Here is a 22606-nt window from a genome sequence, read left to right as displayed (position 1 = left end):
GAAGAGGTTAGTTCCGAAAGGACAATCATAGACAATCAGATGTTAAACCGTAAATTGTGTGCTGTGATCTTTTTAATGGTCCAATTTCCTTACTAGGTAAAAAAAAAAAAAAATCATCCTTCAACTTTTAAAGCCTGCTTGTTAGATGTCTTCGCAAGAAACAACTACAATGCTTTGTTTACAGCGAGGACACTTAGAATAAAAGAAAGTTTTTAGTGAAACATTTTTGATCTTTCAGTATTTATTTATTTTCCTCGTAATGAACAAATTAAAATGAACGTTTCAAAATTCGCGTTTATTCAGTTACTCCCGTTGTATAGCAAGTGGAGGAACGGAATTTGTGAGAGGTTGCGACATACACAACCAGGCGTCCTGTGGTAATTATTATCTGATGTACGCTTTGTTTTGGGATTCGAGGCGGAATAGTTTGTCTGATGCTGGTAATTCATTCGTTGGCCACTGTCTGAAGCAGCAGTATTAATTTTTTTTTTATCAAAAATATATTTTTGTTAATCGGTATCTTTTTATAATTCTGGGTAGAAAAATTTTTGATCTTTCATTTCCCACAACGTCACATTCTTTTGCAAAACTTAAACGACGATTTTTTTCAGTTTGTGTTACCAAACCTTGCTAATCATATAATATCAGTATGTTACGAAACTACATATTGAGGAACCGTAGTGTTAGGCAGAGAATCCTGCGGCAGATGATACAATTTACTTTGTTGATTTTAGATTACATTTTTAGTTTATGAAGTTCATCGACATTTTTTCGGTTCAAGTCTTGATTCAAGTCTCCTTCCATCGCCATTTTTTTTAAAGAAATAGTTCAATTTGTTTGCAGCTTAGGGTTTTGTAGAGTTCAGCTAATGTTTGATGAAGTCGTTATAGCACAATGGTGGTTTAGATTTTTTAAGGAATGGAAAAGAAATCAAATGAGCCCACTGAAAAAGCCTTCAAATTCAAGCCCTGATTTTATCTTGAAGCCGACTAATATAAGTTTTTTTTGGGTGTTTAGTTTGTTCGCATAAACAAACCAAGAAATCGGGTTATCAAGAGAGATTTTTATCAATTCTCATGAGCATGGAGAAATGAAAAATCTGAGGCTGCCATCAAGATTTGAATCATTGATCTTCCGATTATGTGTTCGAATGCTTCAATAGTAAACATAAGCCACAGAGAACTTATAGGAATGGATAATCATTTACCAAGTTAATAAATGATGATGGTCTTGCAGTCCGCTTGGTCCAACATTGTGGAAAGCGTCCTGAGTAGGGATGGGTGGATAATTTTGCCAACAGTTTCCTTGATGTCTCGAAATGGCAGGACATTTTGAGTGTTCGTGCGTCCAATAGTTTTTTAAATTTTCTGGCTGAACTCAACAAAATAAGACAGCATTTAATCATTAGAAAACACAAATCTGATCGGCGAAATTACTTTTTTCTTTTAAAGAACAAAAGTTTAACTTCAGAACTTCTCCTTTTCGATTCACAAACGCGAACACGCGTGGTTAAATCCAAACGAGAATCGCTCTCCACGCGCGAGTCAGAGCCACCCTCGCTGACAAAACGGCGTGGAACTTTACTAAAAGATATTGGATTTAAATCTCTAAAACCGCTAATCCTAAGTGACACGAGAAAGGAGATTACATAACACGACCATTCTCAAAACATATGTGATCTCTAGCAACTGGTGAGAGTGATCAAACGCACAACAACTTTCGTTTGAGCCGTTTATTACTCTGTCCCTACCAGCCAAATGTTCCTCTTCAGTTTTTCTTTTGAAGAATGTAATTTACTTTATTAGACAAGTCTAAATTACAAAAACAGAGAGCAGAATGAAATGGATGTTTATTTCTTCAAAGAGGTTTGGATTGGACGACGTTTGTCGTTTACTTCTGAGTTTGACTCAACCACATGAATTAAATTTCGAGACAGATCTTACAGATTCGTATTTCCATTCTAGGGTGGATTTTAATTAATTTTAAACAAAACAAAAATCTTGTTTTAAATTTGCCCGAGCTTATTACGAGAAGCAACGCAAAATTTACCGGTCAATTTTCTTTGTATCAGTTTAAAACGCCCGTTTCGAAGGTAAATAGCTCTGTCTAAATTGATGTTTCGAGGGGCAAATATTCCGCCATATATTGGGCTGTCGTATCCATGTAACAACGGGTCGTATGTTGGAGTAAAAAGTTTGTAAATGGTTCTAAAGGCTTTATATTCGAGAGGAGGTGAAAAATTTGCTCTGAGTCGATGTAATGATCACATTTATCGCTGTTGCTCGGTTTCAATTCTGTTCTTTCAAGAAACAAAGGAAATGAACAGAAATATGACAGAAGCGAGTTTACATCTGTTCTGTAACAAATGTCCGTGTGTGTGTTCGCTATCTTGTCTTTTTTTGTTTTGTTCGTTGTATCTTTCTTGGCTGGACCTCCTTTCCCCTACAAAAGACAGCGCGAACAATTAACAGTGAAAGAATGAAGCTTTTCATGGCGACATTAGTTATTCTTTGTTATTTCTTCATAGAGGGATACGCGTGGTTAAGTTAGCTTTTAATATAAATAACACGCTCTGGGGGAACGTTACATATAAAATGGCTAACTTCCATTGTTTAAATTCACCTGCATGTTTTTTCTTATTCCTTCGATATTCTTGGATTTTTTGTATGAAACTAAACCTTGAGTTCTGTCAGCGACACAGAACACAATCCGAGGGGCAAAATAGTTTCTTTGAAAAGTGTCTAATAGCAGGCGAATTTTGCCGAGTAACGTCTAATTGATTTTTACATTTGCAGTAAGAGTTTTCGACTACTTCGAATTTGCTATTGGCCGTTACTTAAGCAAACAGAGATTTGATGCTGAAATGTTGGCACATGTATTTAGCAAATATCTGTTGTTTGAGCTGAATATAGAAGCCGTCGATTTCTATCCGAAATTTATTGTATGGAGTAAAAAATCACGAATTGACAATACTCCTTCACCCACGCACACATGGAAAATGCCACGCAATACAAACGCGTGGCATGGCTCGTGTTTTCTTTCACTGCTCGTGCGACACCAGACGCGCTCACGCGCGCAATGTAATAAATATCTAATCACAATTTTGCCATGGTTACACAAAATAGTTAACCTTGCCTTCCAAATCGATTAGAGAAAAACAAATTGATTGTCTGTGGTGTAGAATTACCGAATGAATCAGATTTTTCTAATTTTGAATGCGAAAAATAAAACCGACTTAGAGAATTTAACTGATAATTTTTTTCATTTTATCCGAGGTCAATACATTTAGCGCAAAAAAAGGATATTTTGACTCCGAAAACGATCAATTCTCTAAAAGCCATAGAACGTAATTACCCATCTATTTTTAACAAATTTGTTCTAATGTAGAAGGACACCTAAAAACGCCCGAAGGCTTTTTTTAAAGCTTTAATCATTTTTCCGTTGAGGGCGGATTTGCGAGCTGAACAGGAAACTTTCACCGGCTCCTTAAATACAAACAAAAAGGATACAAATTAATTTTCTCAAATTACCAAATTAAATAAATGTTCTTTGATAGTTTAAATGGCCCTCAAAGATGCAAATTTGATTCCCTTTCAAATTAGACAAAGGCAGTTTTTAAAAGAAGTTTTTTTGAAGCTTTCCGAAAGGATGCATGCACAACATACTGTTTGGAATAATCAAACCGAACCGACAACTTTCAATGGGTTTTTTTGGCACTTAGGTTCATTTCCGATTAGGCATCATTCTATAATTAAAATCTTGAATTTTCATAAGCGGTTTCAAGTAGAAAACGAATTTATTTGCCAAAGGGGAATAGTTGTTTTACCGGAAATTAATATGTTCACATTTATTAGTCTTCTTTTGCGAATTAGGAACCGATTCACCTGTCCTTTTGGCTTGTTTGTCGTTCATAACCAATTCATTTATTTCGTATGAAACTTTCAAGCTAACGATGTTAACGCGCAATTTATTTTACTCATTTTGCCCGTTACACGATGGATTCCTGATTGATCACAAAGAATCAAGGATCTTTTGTAACAGGAGACGAAGATAAATCGAAAATGACTCTTGTTTGTGCAGAATAATAGCACACGCCCATCGCTTACCTTGAAGCAAAAAGACTGTACACAAAGCTAAATGTTTCGGGCGAGTGAAAAGGTTTTTCTGCCAGGAAGGTAAGAAATCTCAAAAAACCACGCAAAGTTTTGGATAAGTTTTGCTAATTTGGTTCATACGTATCTTTTCGAAGTGTGTCTTTATCCGCCGAAAACACTTTCTCTTGCTTAGTTTTGGTTTCAAATTGTGTCATGGATACTAGTATAAACATATTGGCTATTTTGGCGCGCTAAAAATATAGAGCTGGTTACCTGAGAAACGTAGGCGCAGGCAGAATGAGAATTTAAAATTATGGAGAAGTCGAAATAGAGTGTCAAATGACTAATGGTTTTCGTAATTGAATATTATTGAAATAAAAGACTATTCACTCTAAAAGTCTGTATAGTGTGATACCTAAATCGACATCGAAGTTTTGTTAAATTGGAGAAGCGAATTCTACTCTGAAAAAGGGGAAAATTTGATCCTGAAGGAGGGGTGTTAATTTTTAGCGATTTTTGTGCCTGCCTGTCAGTGCAGACGTACTAAAAAATACGCTTTTTATTTCTTGCACAATACGGAAAATTACAAAGATTGCCATAATTAAATATCACGACTTTTCCTTCAACCTGTGGGGCCCATCTATAATTACTGGAGGCCTTGTTCGTGACAGAAAGGTTAGAAGAAGCTTTCAAAACATCCAAAACTGTTTCTAAATTAATATCAATATTTAAACATCTCGATGTTTCATTCGATACCCACGGAGAGATATAATGACATCAAGCTGGGCTAAAACGGGCTGCGATGAGATTTTAATATTCACTGACATCTTCCCTCATCATGAATTGACATTTAAAAGCCATTTTTCCTCAAGAGAAATAATTTTTTTTCATTGCAAAGGATACGTTTCAAATTATGTTTTGGAGATTAAGTCATGAAAAAGACAAAACCAGATTCTTGTTGCAGAAAGATATGCAGAAAATAATGCCAGAAAAAAGGAACAAAACAAAACAAAAAGGAAAGCACGAGGAGTGGGCCTGTCTCGTACAAATGTATCTCCTCTCCGTCTTCGTTTTACAAATGAACTTTAAATTAATGACTTGCAGTTTGACAAGGCCAAGGGCAGGTGCTGGCATTTTTCTTTACCAAAGTATTGAGCTTGAAATATGGTCTCGTTTAAAGCCAACTTGGAAAGCCATATCAGCAGTAATTACCCATTAAAAAGATGCAATCTATACCGGCGGGTTTTACATAATATGTTTTCTTCTAATAGCCGGCGGATACAACAAAAGCAAAAAAATCGCTGAGCCCATGCAAGGAAATAATCAACTTTACCCTCAATTTACTTTCCGAAATGTAAAGTAAACTACTATGTGCATTTCCTATGGTATTAATGCGAAATATCTTCCTGTGTGGAGGGTTTCACCAAAACGCAGCATAGAAAGTTAATACAACAATAAAGAGTGCGATATTTTAATTTGTAACGTGTTTGCAAAATTTCAAGTGCTTTTCTAATTTCTGGCAAACAGCCTTGAAATTTTAGCTGAAAATTTCGCTGAAACGTTGTCATGTGAATACCGTTTATTAGCATAGTTAAAATGTCGGCATTTGCGGCGCAATTCGGTGAGTAATCAAGACTGTGTTCTCTCGCGAGATTATTTCATTTAAGACTCCATAAGCTGTTTTCAATAAGTGAAAGGATCGAGGGGATTATTCAGATTTTTATTCTAAAACTCTTTCTCGGAAAACATTTTCAACTTAACTGCCAAAGGGGAAAAATGATGAAATACTCTCTTTTATAGTGAATGACCTTGTTGCGGGAAAGTTCGTCTTTTTTTTTCCTGTGTGTTTTTGTTTGTCCTTTTAAAGTATCGCATCTATATTACCGCCATCGTAAGGCAGAAGTGCATTTACGCTTGACAAATTATAGTCCTACAAGATAACTACTGAAATTACACCCTTTCATGCTATGCTAATTTGTTTCCTTAAAATAAACTCAACTCTTGACGTCCTAAAGTTTCTTTGCTCTAAACTCTTACGATTTAAATTTTATGATTTTTTCCTTCAATGCCTTCGAAAAGCTAGCTTGTCAAATCCGTATTCCACCGAGGATTAACTAATTTGACGTGGATTGTTTTAAGCATTGATTACTAAAAGGCACGATTTTCTTTCTATTTCTATCTTGATGGAACATTTTGGAAGTCATTTGCAACTGCAAGTTCCCTTCTGCGATAAAATCATCTAGCGTGATTTTGTTTTTTATTCAAAAACTCTGTCACAAATTCGAGGAGAACTGAGCAATTTTAAGGAAACTGAAAGAAACCCCAATTAAGTTTATTTATAACTTGTTTTGTTGCCACGTAAGGAAGAACCCGGGAAGTTTTCACGATAAAGGGTCCGAATAAAACCCGTATCGCCCGCCTACAATTAACAAAGTTATTTACTCGGTTGGGTGTCATTTGACCATACTAGAAAAGAATTAAAACTTCTGTTTCGCGTTTGACAGTTTTCCCATCCTCTAACAGGGCGATTTCAATTCGTAAAACTCGTGTGTATTCTTTATTATGCCAAACGAAAACGAGTCAATGTTTTAGCTAATTGTAGGTGTCAAAGTGTGTAGAGGCTAACGAAAGTAAGATTAACAAACTGAATACTTGGCGTCTAACCGCAGCTCGCGCGTCATTCCACAAAGTACCCGCTCGTAAACAAAGTTTGTGGCATGTTAAATTGACATTTAAATGCGTGCAAACGAATCCCCCGCTTATAAATCTCCATTTAAGCATTGCCAATTGTCGAATATTCGAAATTGATGAATCACCCCGAGCGAAGTGTCAGCTCGAATCATAATGTCAGAAAAGTTGCAGCTCGGAAAGAGAAACCAGAAATCAGTTCGCTAATTCAGTTTTTACTCTGGATGTTTCTGGTTGTTCGTTTGGGTATACTTTTTTTTATACATTCTCTAAAACGGAGAGGAAAACGTAAATCAATACCCTTCATTCGAAATGGATACTGCACAATTGCGGTTTAAAATCTACAGGTGGAAATGTTAACAGTTTGACTCTATGAAATAATTATGTTCCATTTTGGAGAAAACTTTCGAATTTTAAAAAAAAAAAAAAAAATGGAGGAAGATTCTTCGGATGATTTTGTCGTAGCCTTGGTAAAGGGTGTTCCTGATGACCTAAAATTTTATCCGAAAGAAAAGTAATTAATTTCAATTAAATATAGGCTCCTCGCCAGGCTGAAACTACAAGATTGCCATTTTCTGCTCATGATCAAACAAAGGGACACAACAAGTGCTGCTAATTTGATCGCACCGGGAAATGTGAAAACAGAATTCAGAGAAATGTTCTGAACTCGCTAAATTACCATATTTTCATTTCTTAGGCCCTATCCTCGTGCTTGAATACCAAATAAACGACAACAAAATGATTTGAGTGCTGCGATACATTTCGATTTTAAGCTCTGAATTGAACCGGACTATAAAAAAATTTTACACTACCAGCAAAAGTCTGTAATCCCAGTTAAATACTATAAATTTAAGGAGGCCGAGTCACTCGCTTTTCATCAATTCAGATTTCTTTTTATTTGGAAGAACCAATGGCCTTTCATTACTAAAGACCCTCGTTAATTTTTTTTACAACAATTAGACTGAACATATGTTCTTGAAGTACTTTGTACATCCTTGGTTCCTGAAATACAAACTGTACTTGCCTGATACTAGCAATACAGATACAAAAGAAGACATGCGTGATCGATCGTTCTTTCATATATTTACGACTCTGATAAATCCTTCTGATGTCGAATGCAGTTCGAGGTGATGATTATCGTGTCTTATCGCGTGAATGTGACAGAGTCGATGCATTTCACCAAGAAATTAATTAGCCTTATAATGAATTATCCGATTAACGCAGCCATTTTAGACACCTTTTTGTTCCGTTAAACTATTGTACAAAAAAAGTCGTTACCTTCTACAATTCTCTACATATTTACATGTACGTAATTTGCTGTCTTTTAGCGGACGCAGAAATGATCAACGGGACCACTCTAACTTGAAGGGGAAAGCGGGCTTTGAGTGCTTTCTGTCACTTGGTGTTGGGCAGCTTTTTTGTCCTTTTTCCATTTGACTCGGCGATTCTGGAACCAGATCTTAACTTGTTTCTCGGATAAATCTAAAAGTGCAGCGATTTGAATCCTGCGAAGGCGGGAGAGGTATCTGTTCTGGCTGAATTCTTTTTCGAGCTCCAGTAACTGCATGCTTGTGTATGCTGTACGAATGCGTTTTGATCTTGAATTTCCCCTGTTCACATTATTCGGCTCAGCGGCTCGGGAAACTGTCAAGAAAAATAGGAAAAAGAAAAAATAAGTTAAACGAGCTTTATCGCAAGGCACAATCGAGCATGTGTACAGATAAAAAAGTGAAAATTCAAGATTCAAAGGCTTGAAGTGTGCCAAGGTTTAACCAAAACACCTGTCGCCAGATTAGATAATGTGGCTTCTCCGAGTAAAAGAAGGTATCGAGTTGAGGATAAAAAAAAAATTACAGATAATTACCGTATGACACTAAGCGAAGGCGATCTTCTTCGCTGCTTGCATAGTGAGGCTGTAAATGAGCATGTTCCGCTTTCAGAAACTCGGCTTTTGAGTACAGGCTCGCTGCATCAGATATGGTTGCTCCGCGGACGTGTAAAAACGGATGAACCGCAGGACTTGTTGGAATACAGAGCTGACATAATCCTGAGGCTTCCGATTGCGAAGGAGTCCAACAGCAAGAACAGGGAACAGTTGGCTCGAAGCTGCGTCTTGTTTCTGAGATAGAAGCGCTGGAACTTTTCGGTTTACTGCTTTGGATTAGCGACTCGATGTAAAAGGAGGAACTCATGATGTTGACCCGTGCGCGACAAGGAACTCGCTAGTTGTGTCGGTGTCAGCTATAATGAGGCATATATAGTGTTATGCGCACGTGGCCAATGTTGCCAAATTATGTTCACCATTGTGCGTATCATAATGGAATATCATAAATAATGAACGAATTTGAAAGCTTTAGAAAAACAGTTTAAAGCACGCTTAATTACTGATACAGCCATTCAAAATCAGCCAATGATTACCTAGTTGGGGGCGGGGTATAACTCCAGTGCTTGTTTCAGTTCTCCTTCTCAACCAGGAGATTTGCTTCATCGAATGCAATCATTTGATCGACAAGCGCCCTGAACACAAGCTTCGTAATCTGCTGCACCTAACATCCACCAGTAGAATTAATCACGATAGTGGCCCCATGATGTTCTTTTTAAAACCTGTCTTTGCCCTGTTTCACCTGCGAGCAGTTGATGACATTTCTATTTCCAATTGTTAACTATTCACTCGGCCTTTTTGGTGTCAATGTAATTAACTTTTCATCTATGTTCTTGCAAGCACCATTGTGAGAAAGTTTAGTTTGCGCCGACTGACAATCACACATCCTGTATAATAACAAACAGCTCTTTCTTCCAAACGCGAAGATCCGGTTCGTGAATTAAACCCCATATAAGAAGACAAACAACCTCAAATTCATTTATTTTCAGAGGATATTCCCCACTTTTTCTGTTACAAAATTATCAATTTTGACTCTCAACTCTTAAAGCTTCTGGAAATGTTACGCGTGCCAAGCGCCGTGAGCTTTACGATCCTAATCAAGATTGTTTTCAAAATCCCTGCAGTATCATTATTTTGTGCACTTATTTGCTTAACAGTCACAAAATAAATTGAATTTTTTCAAATAAAGTCCCCAGGCAAAATAATTGTTTAGCGAAGTTTAATTTTATTTCTGCTTGAGGGGGAACTTATCTCGGTGCTTTTAGAGTGTCTTAATTTTTTTCAGTCGCCTCTTAAGGAGCACATCTTTTCACTTTGATGCAAAAACCTTTCGGGGCGCTCCTTTCCTACAGTTGTAAATGAAGATTTAAATTGCAAAAATTCTAACTCTCAGAAAACAAATGCTGTTTAATAGACCTGGCAATAATACTTGTTGCAAAATTAAAAAGTCGAACCTGCACCTTGCCTGCGCAAAATGAATATTAAAAATGAGCTATGAAAACCTTATGGGCAGGCTTCAGCGCTAATCAAAGTAAATACCTTTTGTAAATAAAATTGCGCGCGCTAAATTAGCCAAATATTTTTTGGAATGTTTTGGCCTAGAACTTTCTGATGTATTTTCGAAAGACCTGAATCAGACTACCCGTACATCAGGGAAAAGAATACCCCCCACAAGTTTGCTTTACGTAGATTTTACTGATATTAATAGCTAAGAACCAATTTGAAAAACGACCGCGCGCTTCTCGTCAACAAGTACCTTAAAGCCTGGCTAATAAATTGCGCTCAAAGACTGCACGCTGTTTAAATATTAAGGAATCAAATAAACTGGCACAGGTTATTAACACAGAGTAATTATTCAATAGGATACATTTTGCATTACAGACTATAATTAGCTATTCTATTTTGATTTACGCGTTCGCATTTTCAGCTCATTTTACAGTTGTACAACGGCTCTGAAAAGTACAATTGTGGTATGGTGAATTTCAGCGAAATTAATTTTGCTTCGTATTCACATCATTAAATTTTGTGTTTACCCATTTAATTACCTTTAATCTTTCCGGAAGGTTCCTTTTCGCGCTAACTACGGAGGAATAAGGTTTAACCTTGCATCCCTCTTTAAACAGAAGTTTTACAGGAAATTAGCTTAGTTTGTGTAAACATTATTTGGATGATGACTCCGGCTGCAAGTAACACAGAAATTGTCGATAGCATTCAAAGTAAATACAGGAAAAGGTAATAACCTGTTACTGGAACAAATAAAGAACGTTACTTTTTTCAAAGTAAGCCGGACATAGCCTACAAAATGTGAACAGTACTTTCCTTCCCGGGGAAGCGATCGATCACCAAAATATTCTCTTTATTTGTCCTTCCTTAAACTATGATAACAGAACCGCGTATAGAGTTTTTATTTCAATCCATACTTGCGTAACGGCCGAAAGATTCAGCAACTCTTTTTTTTGGGTTTTGTTTCAAAGATTTCAAGGATAATTTTCCCTCCATCATCGCGGAAATGTCCTGCATTTTTAGCGGTTTCCATGAAGACTACTCTAAACAGAGAAGGGTAATTAGGTTTTTAAGTGTCCGCGCGCGTGCCGTTCGATCTCCGTGTATGTATAATCTTTTGCTCGCGAATCAAAACAAATCTAGTCTTAGATCTCTGTCAAAAAAATGAGAAAGTATTTTCTTTTACTAGAACATTATAATTAGACACAACAGAGTTTAGGCGTGCAGTAGTTAAAGCACGGGTAAATTAACTTAAAAAAAGATATAATTTTTAATGCGTTGAAAACAGTGGGACTTATTTATATCCTGTGGGGTGATAACAAAATATTTGGAAAAGCTCAACTCACTAGGAGACTTCTGAATTGACAATAGATCTCTAAAAGAATGATCAAGAACATTTTAATCTTCGTAGATTGTGGTTTTGGGACAATTTGTGGTCGAAAGCGAGCCAGTTAAGCGTCGTAATTAGGAGATTGTTTATATGGAGAGTATTTTCACGTCAGTAGAAGAAAACTTTGCACTGTCGTCTAAACTACCTGCGGCTTGATTCAAATCCTAATTGAAACAAACGTGTAAACGCACAAGGCCAAACCGTTAATTAAAGTTTGTTATTGTGTTATCGGCTAGAATCACGTTGGAAGGAAAAAAGAGGTTGAAAACGAGCGACGCACTTTACGAATAACTTTTGGGAACACTCTCCTGGTACATCTGTCACCATTATACCTTAAGCTCTTCACTGGGATTTCATCTTGTTTCACTCGCATGGTTACAAAATATCGAATCCTGATTTGGCAGATGTTTTTATTTTGCACCTTTTGAAAGGAATTACTGCTGAAAGTATTCATATATGAGAAAAAGCTATAGAATGACTCAATTAAGTGGAGTAATTACCGACACAGCTTGTGAACTTGGTTAATCTACCCGAACCCGTCTTTCTTTTTTACTTTTTTCTTTTTTAAGCGTGCTATCCTAGGACTTGTAAAAAAGGCTGTAGCTATGAAAACGTGATAGTTTTGTTTTGTGTTGTTTCCTTGAAAAGTCTTATGCCTGCCAAAACGACAGGTATCATTGTACTTTTAATAAATGATAGGATCGGTTATTTAGTTCAAAGTTTATAAACGCCAACTCAATTAAACTCAGAACAGATAGTGGATTTTTATTACTAGTGACTCGAGCGATGCGCACACCTTGCTCATTAGATTAAATTGTTTTTTTGTGAATAGCCCAAAAGAATAAACCAAAAATTAGACTAACTCGGAATTTTAAATGAAGTTTTCACCTTGCAAAACTTGATCACAATGATCCAACGCACGGAAAATCATCACAACCTGAGCATCTAAAAGTTTATTCACGTGCAGAAAAAAAAATGACGAGGAAGGCAAAATCTATCTTTTTCATTCCATATTTTGACGGGCATTTTTAAGTTTGTCCTGTCGGCGAAAAAAACAAAGAAAGTAAACAACGGAAATTTGGCTCTCAGTAGTGGCTATCTAGCGTTTAGCAGGTGAAAATAGGTCGGTTGTTTGTGAAGAAAGCTGGTCGCTCGAGCTCATGACAATTTGTACATTACGTTCTGTGAATACAAACTCTACTAGCTTAATGATTTTGGCGTACTCGGTGAACAATGAAAGGTGCCTAAATTAGTCATTCAATAAACTACTTAATGCAGTTTTATCAAGAATTTCACCATTTTGCCTCACCAAAACAAGAAAGGGAAGCGATATTAATATTTTACTAAGTGGCGATGAGACTAAATTCACAAATACTTGCTGAATTAAAACTATATCATATCTTTTCGAAGGTGGGTTGAAAAAACTTGTGAAATTCCAAGCTATCCCTCCAAAACCTGTCTCGACTTTACTGTGATAAGAGCTTGGTGCAAATTTTTGAATGGATTGTAAATCTGTGAAGAAACGAATTTTAAGTATCTTTTATGATCAAGTTTATTTCAACGAAAACTGCCTGAAAAATTAATGAAGAGAAGTTGAAGATGATAAAGAGACAAAGCTGGTAAATAACCAAAGTAAGAACTTAGCCGGAGAAATTAATCGATCAAGGAAAGAAATTTGCTTTCCCAACCCACGAAGGATAACAGTCAAAATTTATAATTGAAGCACACACTGCCGAATATCAATTTTGAGATCATTGAAGAAATTAAGCTTGAAAACACTGAACAATTTTTGTTTTTGAACTTATGTCGCAACGAATAAATGCAGCAAATGTCAGATAAAATAATCAAGGTATTGAAGACAAGAACGATTAATTTTCATCATATTTTCTCCCGAAAAGAATAACCTTACTTATTAAGCGTTAGAAAACAACTTACAAATTCTGTAATGAGATTTCGACTGTCATGATTTGAACCAAATTGTTATCCGACAGTTAAAATTTCACAACTTTCATCATAAATACCACAGTGGGGCAAATTATCTCAGTTTCTAGAACATTAAGGCAAAGCAATGTTCAGTCGAACTGGAATCACGTTAAGTTACCAAAAAATAATATTCAATTTTATAAATTTCAGTAAAGCATTTAGTATGCGCGCAATGTTAGCCATGAGAAGCTGTCTGATATGAGTTTTGACTTTTTTTAAAAAGATTTTCCGTTGACCTCTGTATTTAGGCAATATCAATTCGAAATACTCGCAAGGAGGAGAAAGTAAATTCCCTTAGACACTTGAGAAAATGAGTGATAGTGACAAATACATTTTCGAAATATTAGTCACTGCAATAAGATTCATTGAACAGAACAGGAGCCGCTTGTTTTGTCGAGGAAACAGCGGTTATTTTTAAATGAAGAGCCTTGAAAGACAAAGTTTAGTTGCGAAGAGAGAATAATTTTTATCAAATATTACGCAGTGACGGGGAAAAAGCGAAACTGTTCTTTGATATCGAATAGAAAAATAAACATTGCTCTGACGCAAAAGCTACTGAAAACATAACACAATAGCTGATTTCATGTACCTCGAACAAACAAGATATGAAAACAGGAAGGGATCGGAAGGAAGGAAGGAAGGACTGAGCAATCACATATAAAGGAAGCACGTAAGTAAATAAAAATTATGTAGAAAGTGAGAAGAGATGGACTCAGGGAAGCGGTGGGGAAAACTTGGCAAGTAATTTTTTTTATAGCAAGTAGCGTACTGACAGTTTAGCCATTGTTTCGCCACTTTTAAAAGGTTTAATTCTAGATCAAACATACTTTGCTATCGGTTTCTTGTCTAGTTGTACAGCTACGGGACTTCTTTTACGTCTTGCGAAGTGAAGAAGAGTCTTCGTTTTTTTCTTCCTTCAATATGTCTTTGTTAACCGAAGTTTAGCTGAGATTTAAGATTCGAAATAACTGCGGTGGATTTTCGAAGCTTCTCCGATTGAAAATGGTAAATCATTGTGAACTCAAACAAATATGCTTATCTGTTAAGTTGATGAATCGATACTAAGTACTGTTTCTTCCGGGGTTCGAGGTGTTGAAGAAATCCTTTCAAAGCAAACTTGGAAAATAAAAAAAACGATAGAATTTAATCAGGTATGTGAACTATTCGGCACCATTTCGTGCGTCTTTGTGTTCGAGATTGATGGATACGTGATTCACAACTTCATAAGAGCTTCGTTCTTCGCAGTGGGGAGCCAAAACACTTCAAGGAACCTGTCATGAGGGACTTTATTCCACGTGTGAGAAGTAATCAGCAGATCAAAAGTCGAGAAGTCAAATTAGCAGCATCAATGTGTACCTGTAAGGAGGAATTGTATTCAATATGTTTCTGACCATTAAAACGCCTGTACAATGAACACAAGCTTTTATTTAATGATGCAGTCTTGAATACATCGTTTTAAAGGTTTTCTATAGAAAATCCAACTCGATTGGCTGCAGAATGAACAAAGTATGGTTAGTCGCCTAGACGAAGAGAATACGCTTCTGGAAAGAAGTCGTCTTATTTTCGGCTCAATGCACAATAATAAATATCTTAGTGTGGGTTTTGCGGTAGATTACAAACGTAACCAAATTTCTTTGTTCATTGATATTGTTTTCTTCTAGGCGCAAACGGAAAGAAACATTGACATGGACAGTCCTGATTTACTGTTTCATTCAACCGACAAATTATTTTCTATTCTTTTGTTCGTTGTTTTGTACCGAAAGGCGGCACAGATCAGAAACGTGTTTTTTGTTTTGGCCACAAAAAGGTTAGTAACACGCGATGTGCTTTTTGTTGGTTACACAGCATTATTACCGGATAGAAAGGATGACAAAACTAACGAATTACGAGTACTTCAAAAATGGCTTTACACGTGCCGCAGACATAAACTAGCCATTCGTGTACAGAATAAAAATAGATTCAAATCGTCCTAGTTGGAGCGCTATTTTTTTAAAACTTCAGAAGAAAGCCATTTAAAATCCGCGTGGAGAGATACCACGGGGTTTAAATCGAGTTCAGGGTGACTTTTAAAATTTAAAAAGATAACAGCACGATGCTTTTACTGGAATCTCAAAATTGCAAAGCTTTAAAATGCTGAAAAAGATGTTCAAATTTAAATACCAAATATTGACCTTGGAAAATGTGTGGAAATTTTGAGCAAGTTGTTTGCCCAGGAGCCGTAAAGTAAATATTGTTGAAAGGAACAGCTATAGTAAGTATCACGGTCGACATTTCGGCCCAAATAAGCCGATCAATGCCTGTTCATCGATATTTTCCAGTGATTAACAGGGCAATAATGACGCCAAAACACAGGTAATGTTAAATTGGGTGACTGCAAACAAGAATTATGCCGAGGTGAGAAATAATTTCGTTTCATTAGGAGCCTCATTGGCCACTGACCTTTTGCACTGCACGCGGTTAAGTAATTAGCGGGGACCGCTGAGACAATGCTAGCACACACTTGCTCTTAGCCCTGTGCCAAGTCTTTGAAATTCTTTCAACAAGCCATCTGCCTTGATTTGCTGGTGCCTTCGATTCGCTGGCAAACAAAACAAGGTATTCCAGTTGAGTAAATCACCAGTCTAGAACAGAATAGGGGCATGATGTGCTCGGTTTGTTTACGAAGTGCTCTACCTGCACCTGACATCTGCCGTTCGTCAAGAACAACCTGTGCAGATTTTCCAGAACACGTTGTGCAGAACGTTACCTTCATAGATGACCTTGATCTCTATTTTTAATTGATTTGTTTATCAACTGATTTATTTTTAACCCTCTTGGGCCGATCATATTTTTCCATACAAACAAAAACCTGCGTATTTTGTCTTGCTTACCAGCGAGAATCAGCGAACAAGTTACACAAAAGACCACTAACTCTTTTATCACAATAAATTATCTAACTGATCTACACCGGCTGTCTTAAGTACTGGGGAGCTTGATCACATACTTTCCAATGAAATTGTTTGGCTGAAGTTCTGTCTGTTCACCGTCAACCTTTTAATGACTCAGTTAAAGTTGAGCGGGCCCCCCAATTTTTGTTTATCGGCTAAAATAACTTTAATCCGAAAGCTACCAAATGCACTCGTGGGATTAGGGTATTTAACATAACTACATAACATGTACACAATTCTTGTTATTTTTTTATTCGATTTAGTTATGAGTTACACCATTGAAGTATTTTCAAATCTGTTCAACGTGCACATCATGGAGACATATTTACCCTTTTGACGTTTCTGAAAGAATAATTAAGTACAGAATAGATTTACACTGAAGAAGGTTATTCCGGTGTCGTGTTCAATCCGGAACGTTTAGGTACCGCGTCCGTTTTACTGTTAAGATACCAGTAAAAAAATTGGCTACGACTCTGGAGATTTTGAATCTGGAGTTTAACTTGAAGTGAGAACTTTGTAACCGGACTTATAATCCAAAACATTGTGGTGTAAATAATTTTTTTTATGAATTCGAATGTTACCTAGACTTTTTGTTTTTTTTCTTTACTTCATAAGATGATCTACTTCTAGTTACAGAAATCATTTTACAAAACCTTTCCCATTTTTCTGGTTGCTTGGAAACCCCTCAATAGTGCTTTAAGTGTCTTTTACGAAGAATGGGAACAGCCTTAGGGCCTTGGAAAAATTTTAAGTTATTTCGTCACATGTTGAACCAAAACAATTGTTGCGACAGTTGAATCAGTTTTAAACTCTACGTTATAGGACGCCAATCGAGCTAAAGAAGAACCGAGTAAGGACAGTTTCGGCGAGTAATTTCACTGCATTCACCAATGTGTAAAAGCAGTTGAGAATCGGAATGCCTCGTAGTGAAAACTTCTACGGATCCAAATACCATACACAGCGACAGGTCTGGTATCATTTTCCGGATTTGTTTTGCCTATTACACACATTTGATGGCAGTCCAGTCTAGCCATACGAATCCGGTGATTTACAATGCAATAGAATTAACACAGCCACCTTCTTTTTTACCTCGCGGCTGTAATTCTTAAGTTTAAAAACATACTTTTTTTTAATGACCACAACACGTGTTCATGAATTTTAGTGATTTGTTTTCGTCGGAATGGCAATATCTTGAGAGAACGTTTGGAGCATACCAAAATTTTTAACACTGGAAAAAAAAATCCTCTTGCTATGTGGTCTCAGAACCTCGAGACGTAGAAGACATGCCGGCCATTGGTTAGTTTACTGAATCCCGCCGGATTTGGAACCCCGATTTCAGCCCCCTTAGGTACGTCTCTTGAAAGTCCCGCCGGGGTCGAAGGATTTTGGTTGTGTCACGTGATGCCCCCCTAAGACTCTGTAGTATTTTGATGATTCCCCCTCAATGGCAGTCAAATTTTTCAGTCCCCCCCCTTTAACCTTTGTTAACCACGGCTGATAACCCCTCTCGTCCCACCCTCTTCCTCCTATGAAGTGGTAGGTCGCCGGTCTATAAGAAATTGTTGTTCCTCAGTTGGAAACCTCAGTCAGATAATAGTTTGTCGTGGTTAGTAAGGACCGTGAAGGCAAAATGGAGGACGGATATTGTAGAAAAAGAGCAGTGAAACACGAAGTTTATATAGAAAACAAAACCGTGAAACAACGACAAAAACAACACTAGAACAAAATAAAATCTAAGTGAACATTTCCAAGTTGCAGGAAAACCTCAACTTTTACGCATGACTACTTGGTTGGATGTAAGTTAACCCGTTGAGAGGAACGCGAAAATGGTTGTGTTGACAGCACCTGAGGATTTATACGGTACCCCGCGCCACGTAATTCCCCTCCTCAGTTCTTAGATAGCTCCCAGGACCTCTCAGCTGTCTTGGTCTCAGGGCACTTCTCTATCTCTCGCCCGCCCGCTATGTTTTTATAGCGGCTTTTTTTACGTGGGGCATGCGCTAATTTAACCAAAATCCAAAATGGCCGATTTGGTGAGTGGCTTTCCTATTCAACTTTTTAGAACTTTTACTCTAATTTTTATTTTCTTGGAACGTTCGCACTAGTTTTAGACTGTTGCATATGTTTTTGAATAAGTGTCATGAAGTTAAGTTTCCGTGAACTCCCTTGATCTAATCCCTATTTCCAGTATGTGTCAAGAAAATTTTTTTCGCTGTGTCATGTGCTTCGGTGAAAGTTGTAAATGTTGTGCTTTAAATAGATAAGCTAATCCTCAATAGTAAATCCCGACAAGGGAGTCTATAAAAATGATGCAAGGGGTAAGTTTCTAAAGAAACTGTGGTGCTGCGTCGTTAGGGGAGTATAACAGGGTAATTTAGTATTATCAACTGAGTTGATAACGTAAATTGGCCACCGTAAAGAGTTTCAAAGCTGAAGTTTCGAGCGTTAGCCCTTCATCAGAGCGAATGAAAAAGCGAATGATGCTCTTATTGTTGCGTTTAAGGACATATCAAGCACACATGGTCTTTGGACTTTTGGTAAAATTGCATGCGATGCATACAGCTTAAAATGGGTTTTCATGGCAATAGCTTTTCTGCCTGCTTGACTCCCAAGAATGACTGCTCTGTTTTCAGTTGAAGGATTCACTGTTATTTTATCATACTCTCTCCATTGTTTAGTCTGCTCTGCCTGGCAAAGTCCAACCCATCACCGAAGTGAGTTCCTCGGTCAATAGCTATGGTGTACCAGATCAAATGAGAACAGGGTATGAGTACTTGTAGCTCTCTGCTTATCTTTATTTTACAATCTTCAAGGCAGCATTAACAAGTTGAAATGAAGAAAAAAGGTGGATCTATAGTAGTAAAGTTTAGCCATTAGAGGGTCTGGAAAAGAATCATTGACCTCTGAGAAACCAGACCACCTTGTAACAACTCAGTGAAACCTGTGCAAGTGCATGTTATATATTGATTTTGTTGTCCAATGTTAACTGTAATTAGTTCCTGTATTAAACAGACACCTTGGTCTGTTTTGTGGTTGTGGAGAAACACAACTTGCTTTGAAGAGACCTGTTTAGATGGTGTGCTGTGAATCAAAATTTTAAGAGGCATTTTCATCCAAAACCTACCATTGGGGCATTATTTAGCCCTTAAATCAATTTTCTAGAAGTTCTTTCCTTCAGAATCTTTTTTTTTTTAATTTTCATTTCTGATGTATTAATTACATACTTTGTATTTTCAAGGTTCTCGAATGTTAAGAGTGGATTGATCACAAGCCATCCTCTTGAGAGTTCTGAGAAAAATGTAAGTCAGTTGAAGATTTTGCAGAAAACCATTGAATGATCATAATGATTAGAGATGTTTGTAGAGTTTAAACCTCGGTGCACTTTCCAGAATAGATTAAATAGTAAGTTTATACAGCTCATCTAATAAAAGTTTTTTTTGCAACATTTCCAGTCAGCCATTTATAGGAAATTACTCTTTCATTATATAGGGGTTGAGTTGGCCTTATGTTTTAATCCCAGTTTCTTCATGCTATGGAGATCGGAACAAGTTCCATTGTTTTGTATGCCCCTCAAGTTGGGTGCAGACACTCTAATCTTTCAAACTTTGGAGAGGCACTGCACAATGTGTGGACATGTAGAGATTGCTCAAGCCTTCCATCCTCACTCCAATTAGTATAGGTAATCACATGATTTTGAGTGCAATTTGGAATAAATAAGCATGAGTAAATGTTTCCCAGACTAACAAAATTGCACAAGCCTGAAGGGCAAGTGCAATTTGTGGTCTTTGAAAACATTAACAAGTGCTTATTTATTCTAAATTGAGTGAGAAAAATCATGTGATTTTGTATTAATAATATACATGAAAAAATTTTAGATAGCTTATCATAATTAAGCAGAAGTGAAGTGTGTGCATCAAGTGCAAAAATAATCTATTCAAACACTGCAAGTGACATTGTGTGTTTGGTCAAAACAACTGAATATGATCAAAAAAATAATATACAGTGATATTTCCACATCCTTAAGGCGCAAAAAAGTTCAAAGTCCGGCTAAACAGTTCAAGGAATTGTCAGTCTGGTTTGTTACTTCTTTGCACTGAATTAACCCCCTTTTTTGAATTACCTGAAAACTGCAATTATCTTAACCAATCAGAACTGAGTAATTTTTTCATGTATGTTATTATCGACCAAGTACTTCGTTAAGGCTGAAAATAGCACTGTATTAGTAATGTACATTGTACACTGTAAGTTGTTTTAGTACTAGCATGGCTAATCCTCCACATTTCCATGAACTTAGACATACTTGAAGCTTTTTGTTCTTTTAATGTATTTTGAAAACTGCATAATGTGGTAAAATAAGTGTTGTGTTTTTATTTTGACTAGTTTCTTCAAAATCAAGAATTGCTTGACTTTAAGATGCTGAGAAATACACAAGGTCTGCAGGCCCCACTTAAACTACAGATGGAAAGAGCTGTTGCATCGAAGGTATCAAAGAAACATTTTGATTATTTGCTTGTCTAGTTGTTGATTCACAAAGGACATTACCTTTATTATAACTTTTCGTGTGAATCTAGTGACAAACACAATAGATTTTGCAGTGACAAGGTAGTGATTTAATAATCTTGTTCACTGTGGAGAATGCTGTCACCTGATTCTCATTGTATCACTCATACTCCTGTCAACACAGATCCAGCGATTGCCTTGCCTGCCTAGCTCAATGGTTGCATTAGACTCTCTTTTGGGTACGGATGAAAGTATTGGATTTGATGATTTCTTAAATGGTGAGATACAAAGTTCTCTTTCACCTCTTGTTAAGGAATTTTGAACCCCTACAGTATATGACATGTTGAATCTTTAAATTAGTGTTGCCTCACAGTTAGCTGCTGAATGGTACTATATTGTAAATTCTTGCAGCAACAATTTTTAATACACATAAAAGTGCAGGCAGAGACAGGTGACAAGAAATTACTGACAAAGCAAGTTAACACACAGACTTGTCTTTGAGATTGAGCAGTTTGAAAAATTGGAGTTTTGGAAAGTGGGTTTTTTTTTTGTTGGCAGAGAGTTGAAGTACATTTTACCCAGGAAAGGTCTAGTGTGTAGACTTGGCTCTACCTTAGAACTCACATGTTGAAATACAAAGTTTTTAACTAAGGGTAAATGTTTGACTGTGTTTTGTTTGTTTATTTCCAGTTCAAGGTGATTCTGAGGTCATGTCAGATCCTCATCTCACAATGGAATACAAACTTGGTCTTCATTGAATTCTCTTTCTACTTTATAAATGCCCTTTTCTTTATACAAGTATAACTTAGTACATGCTGTGTAGTTACCTGTGAAATTTATTTTGCTGTGAACAAGTTGCTGCAAAGTCACTCAAACATAGGGAGTTGTGGAAAAGCTTTTCATACACTAGCTAGTTTATTTCAGTAAAAACAATGTTTGACCCTCAAACTCCTGAGATCCAAGAACTAATTTTCCTGATTGACTGCAATATATTTCCTTGCAAATGAAACAAAACATTCCATTTCATATCAATATAACACTCTTTAGCTGATAAGCTTGTCTGTTCTCATAACTGGTTTGCACAATGAGAAGTTAAGAGAATCACTTTGGGAAGCTGAAGGGTTTAATGAGAAATGCAGTTGTGTAGGAGAAGCTGATCATTTGTGGAGGAATTGTCTGTCATGGTGAAAATGAAATAAAACTACATTTACAAATGTCAACAATGTTTTTAATGTCAGCAACAAATATATCAGTTCAATTATGTCTTTGCTTGAATAATTTAAAGAGGGATTTCCCCTCCCACCCTTGCACTATCTTTCTTGCTAAGTACTTTGTATGGGACAAATATAGTGAATGTTGTTGTTCAATGGTTCATTGAATGTGGCAATGTGTGTAAAAATAATCATGTTACAGTTGCTTGTATTGTTAAATGTATTTGAAATACAAGACTTCTGATACCTGGGACTTCATGGCAACACTAGAAAATCTTTCCTTATCTAGATTTAGCCTCCTTCCCAATCTCAAGGGTTGTCATGCATTATGCACAGTGGAAAGTGTGGGGGGCCATAACAGTATCCCTCAAAATGTCCACCTAAAAAGGCTAACCCAAGTGACAAAAAAAAAAAAAACAAAAAAGACA

The 22606-nt window shown here is 36.6% G+C and overlaps 2 protein-coding genes across 3 annotated transcripts; one reads left to right on the top strand and one right to left on the bottom strand.

Annotated features, from left to right (window-relative positions):
- Positions 1-7653: 7653 nt before the first annotated feature.
- Positions 7654-9394, bottom strand: LOC113670702 (homeobox protein Hox-B4). The gene is made up of 3 exons (XM_027186879.2): positions 9201-9394; positions 8647-9023; positions 7654-8426 (listed from the first exon to the last, which is right to left on the bottom strand). The coding sequence occupies exons 2-3, from the start codon at positions 8972-8974 to the stop codon at positions 8140-8142; spliced, it is 615 nt and encodes a 204-aa protein (XP_027042680.2). The 5' UTR covers positions 8975-9023; positions 9201-9394; the 3' UTR covers positions 7654-8139.
- A 6408-nt stretch (positions 9395-15802) lies between these two features.
- On the top strand, positions 15803-22187 carry LOC113670660 (proteasome maturation protein). Of its 2 annotated transcripts, none has more exons than XM_089192393.1 (6): positions 15803-15934; positions 19146-19231; positions 19706-19766; positions 20848-20949; positions 21152-21245; positions 21658-22187. In XM_089192393.1, exons 1-6 carry the CDS (start codon positions 15896-15898, stop codon positions 21723-21725), a joined length of 450 nt encoding a protein of 149 aa, XP_089048519.1. In that variant the 5' UTR covers positions 15803-15895; the 3' UTR covers positions 21726-22187. The 2 variants fall into 2 exon arrangements, with proteins under 2 accessions (XP_089048519.1, XP_089048520.1); XM_089192394.1 differs by lacking the exon at positions 15803-15934 and adding an exon at positions 18467-18500.
- The last annotated feature ends 419 nt before the right edge of the window (positions 22188-22606 follow it).

Source organism: Pocillopora damicornis, chromosome 13, assembly GCF_964200805.1.
Source record: "Pocillopora damicornis chromosome 13, jaPocDami1.2, whole genome shotgun sequence".
Taxonomy (NCBI): domain Eukaryota; kingdom Metazoa; phylum Cnidaria; class Anthozoa; order Scleractinia; family Pocilloporidae; genus Pocillopora; species Pocillopora damicornis.
Note: the sequence above shows the minus strand (reverse complement) of the source record. Positions and strands in the feature narration are given on the sequence as shown.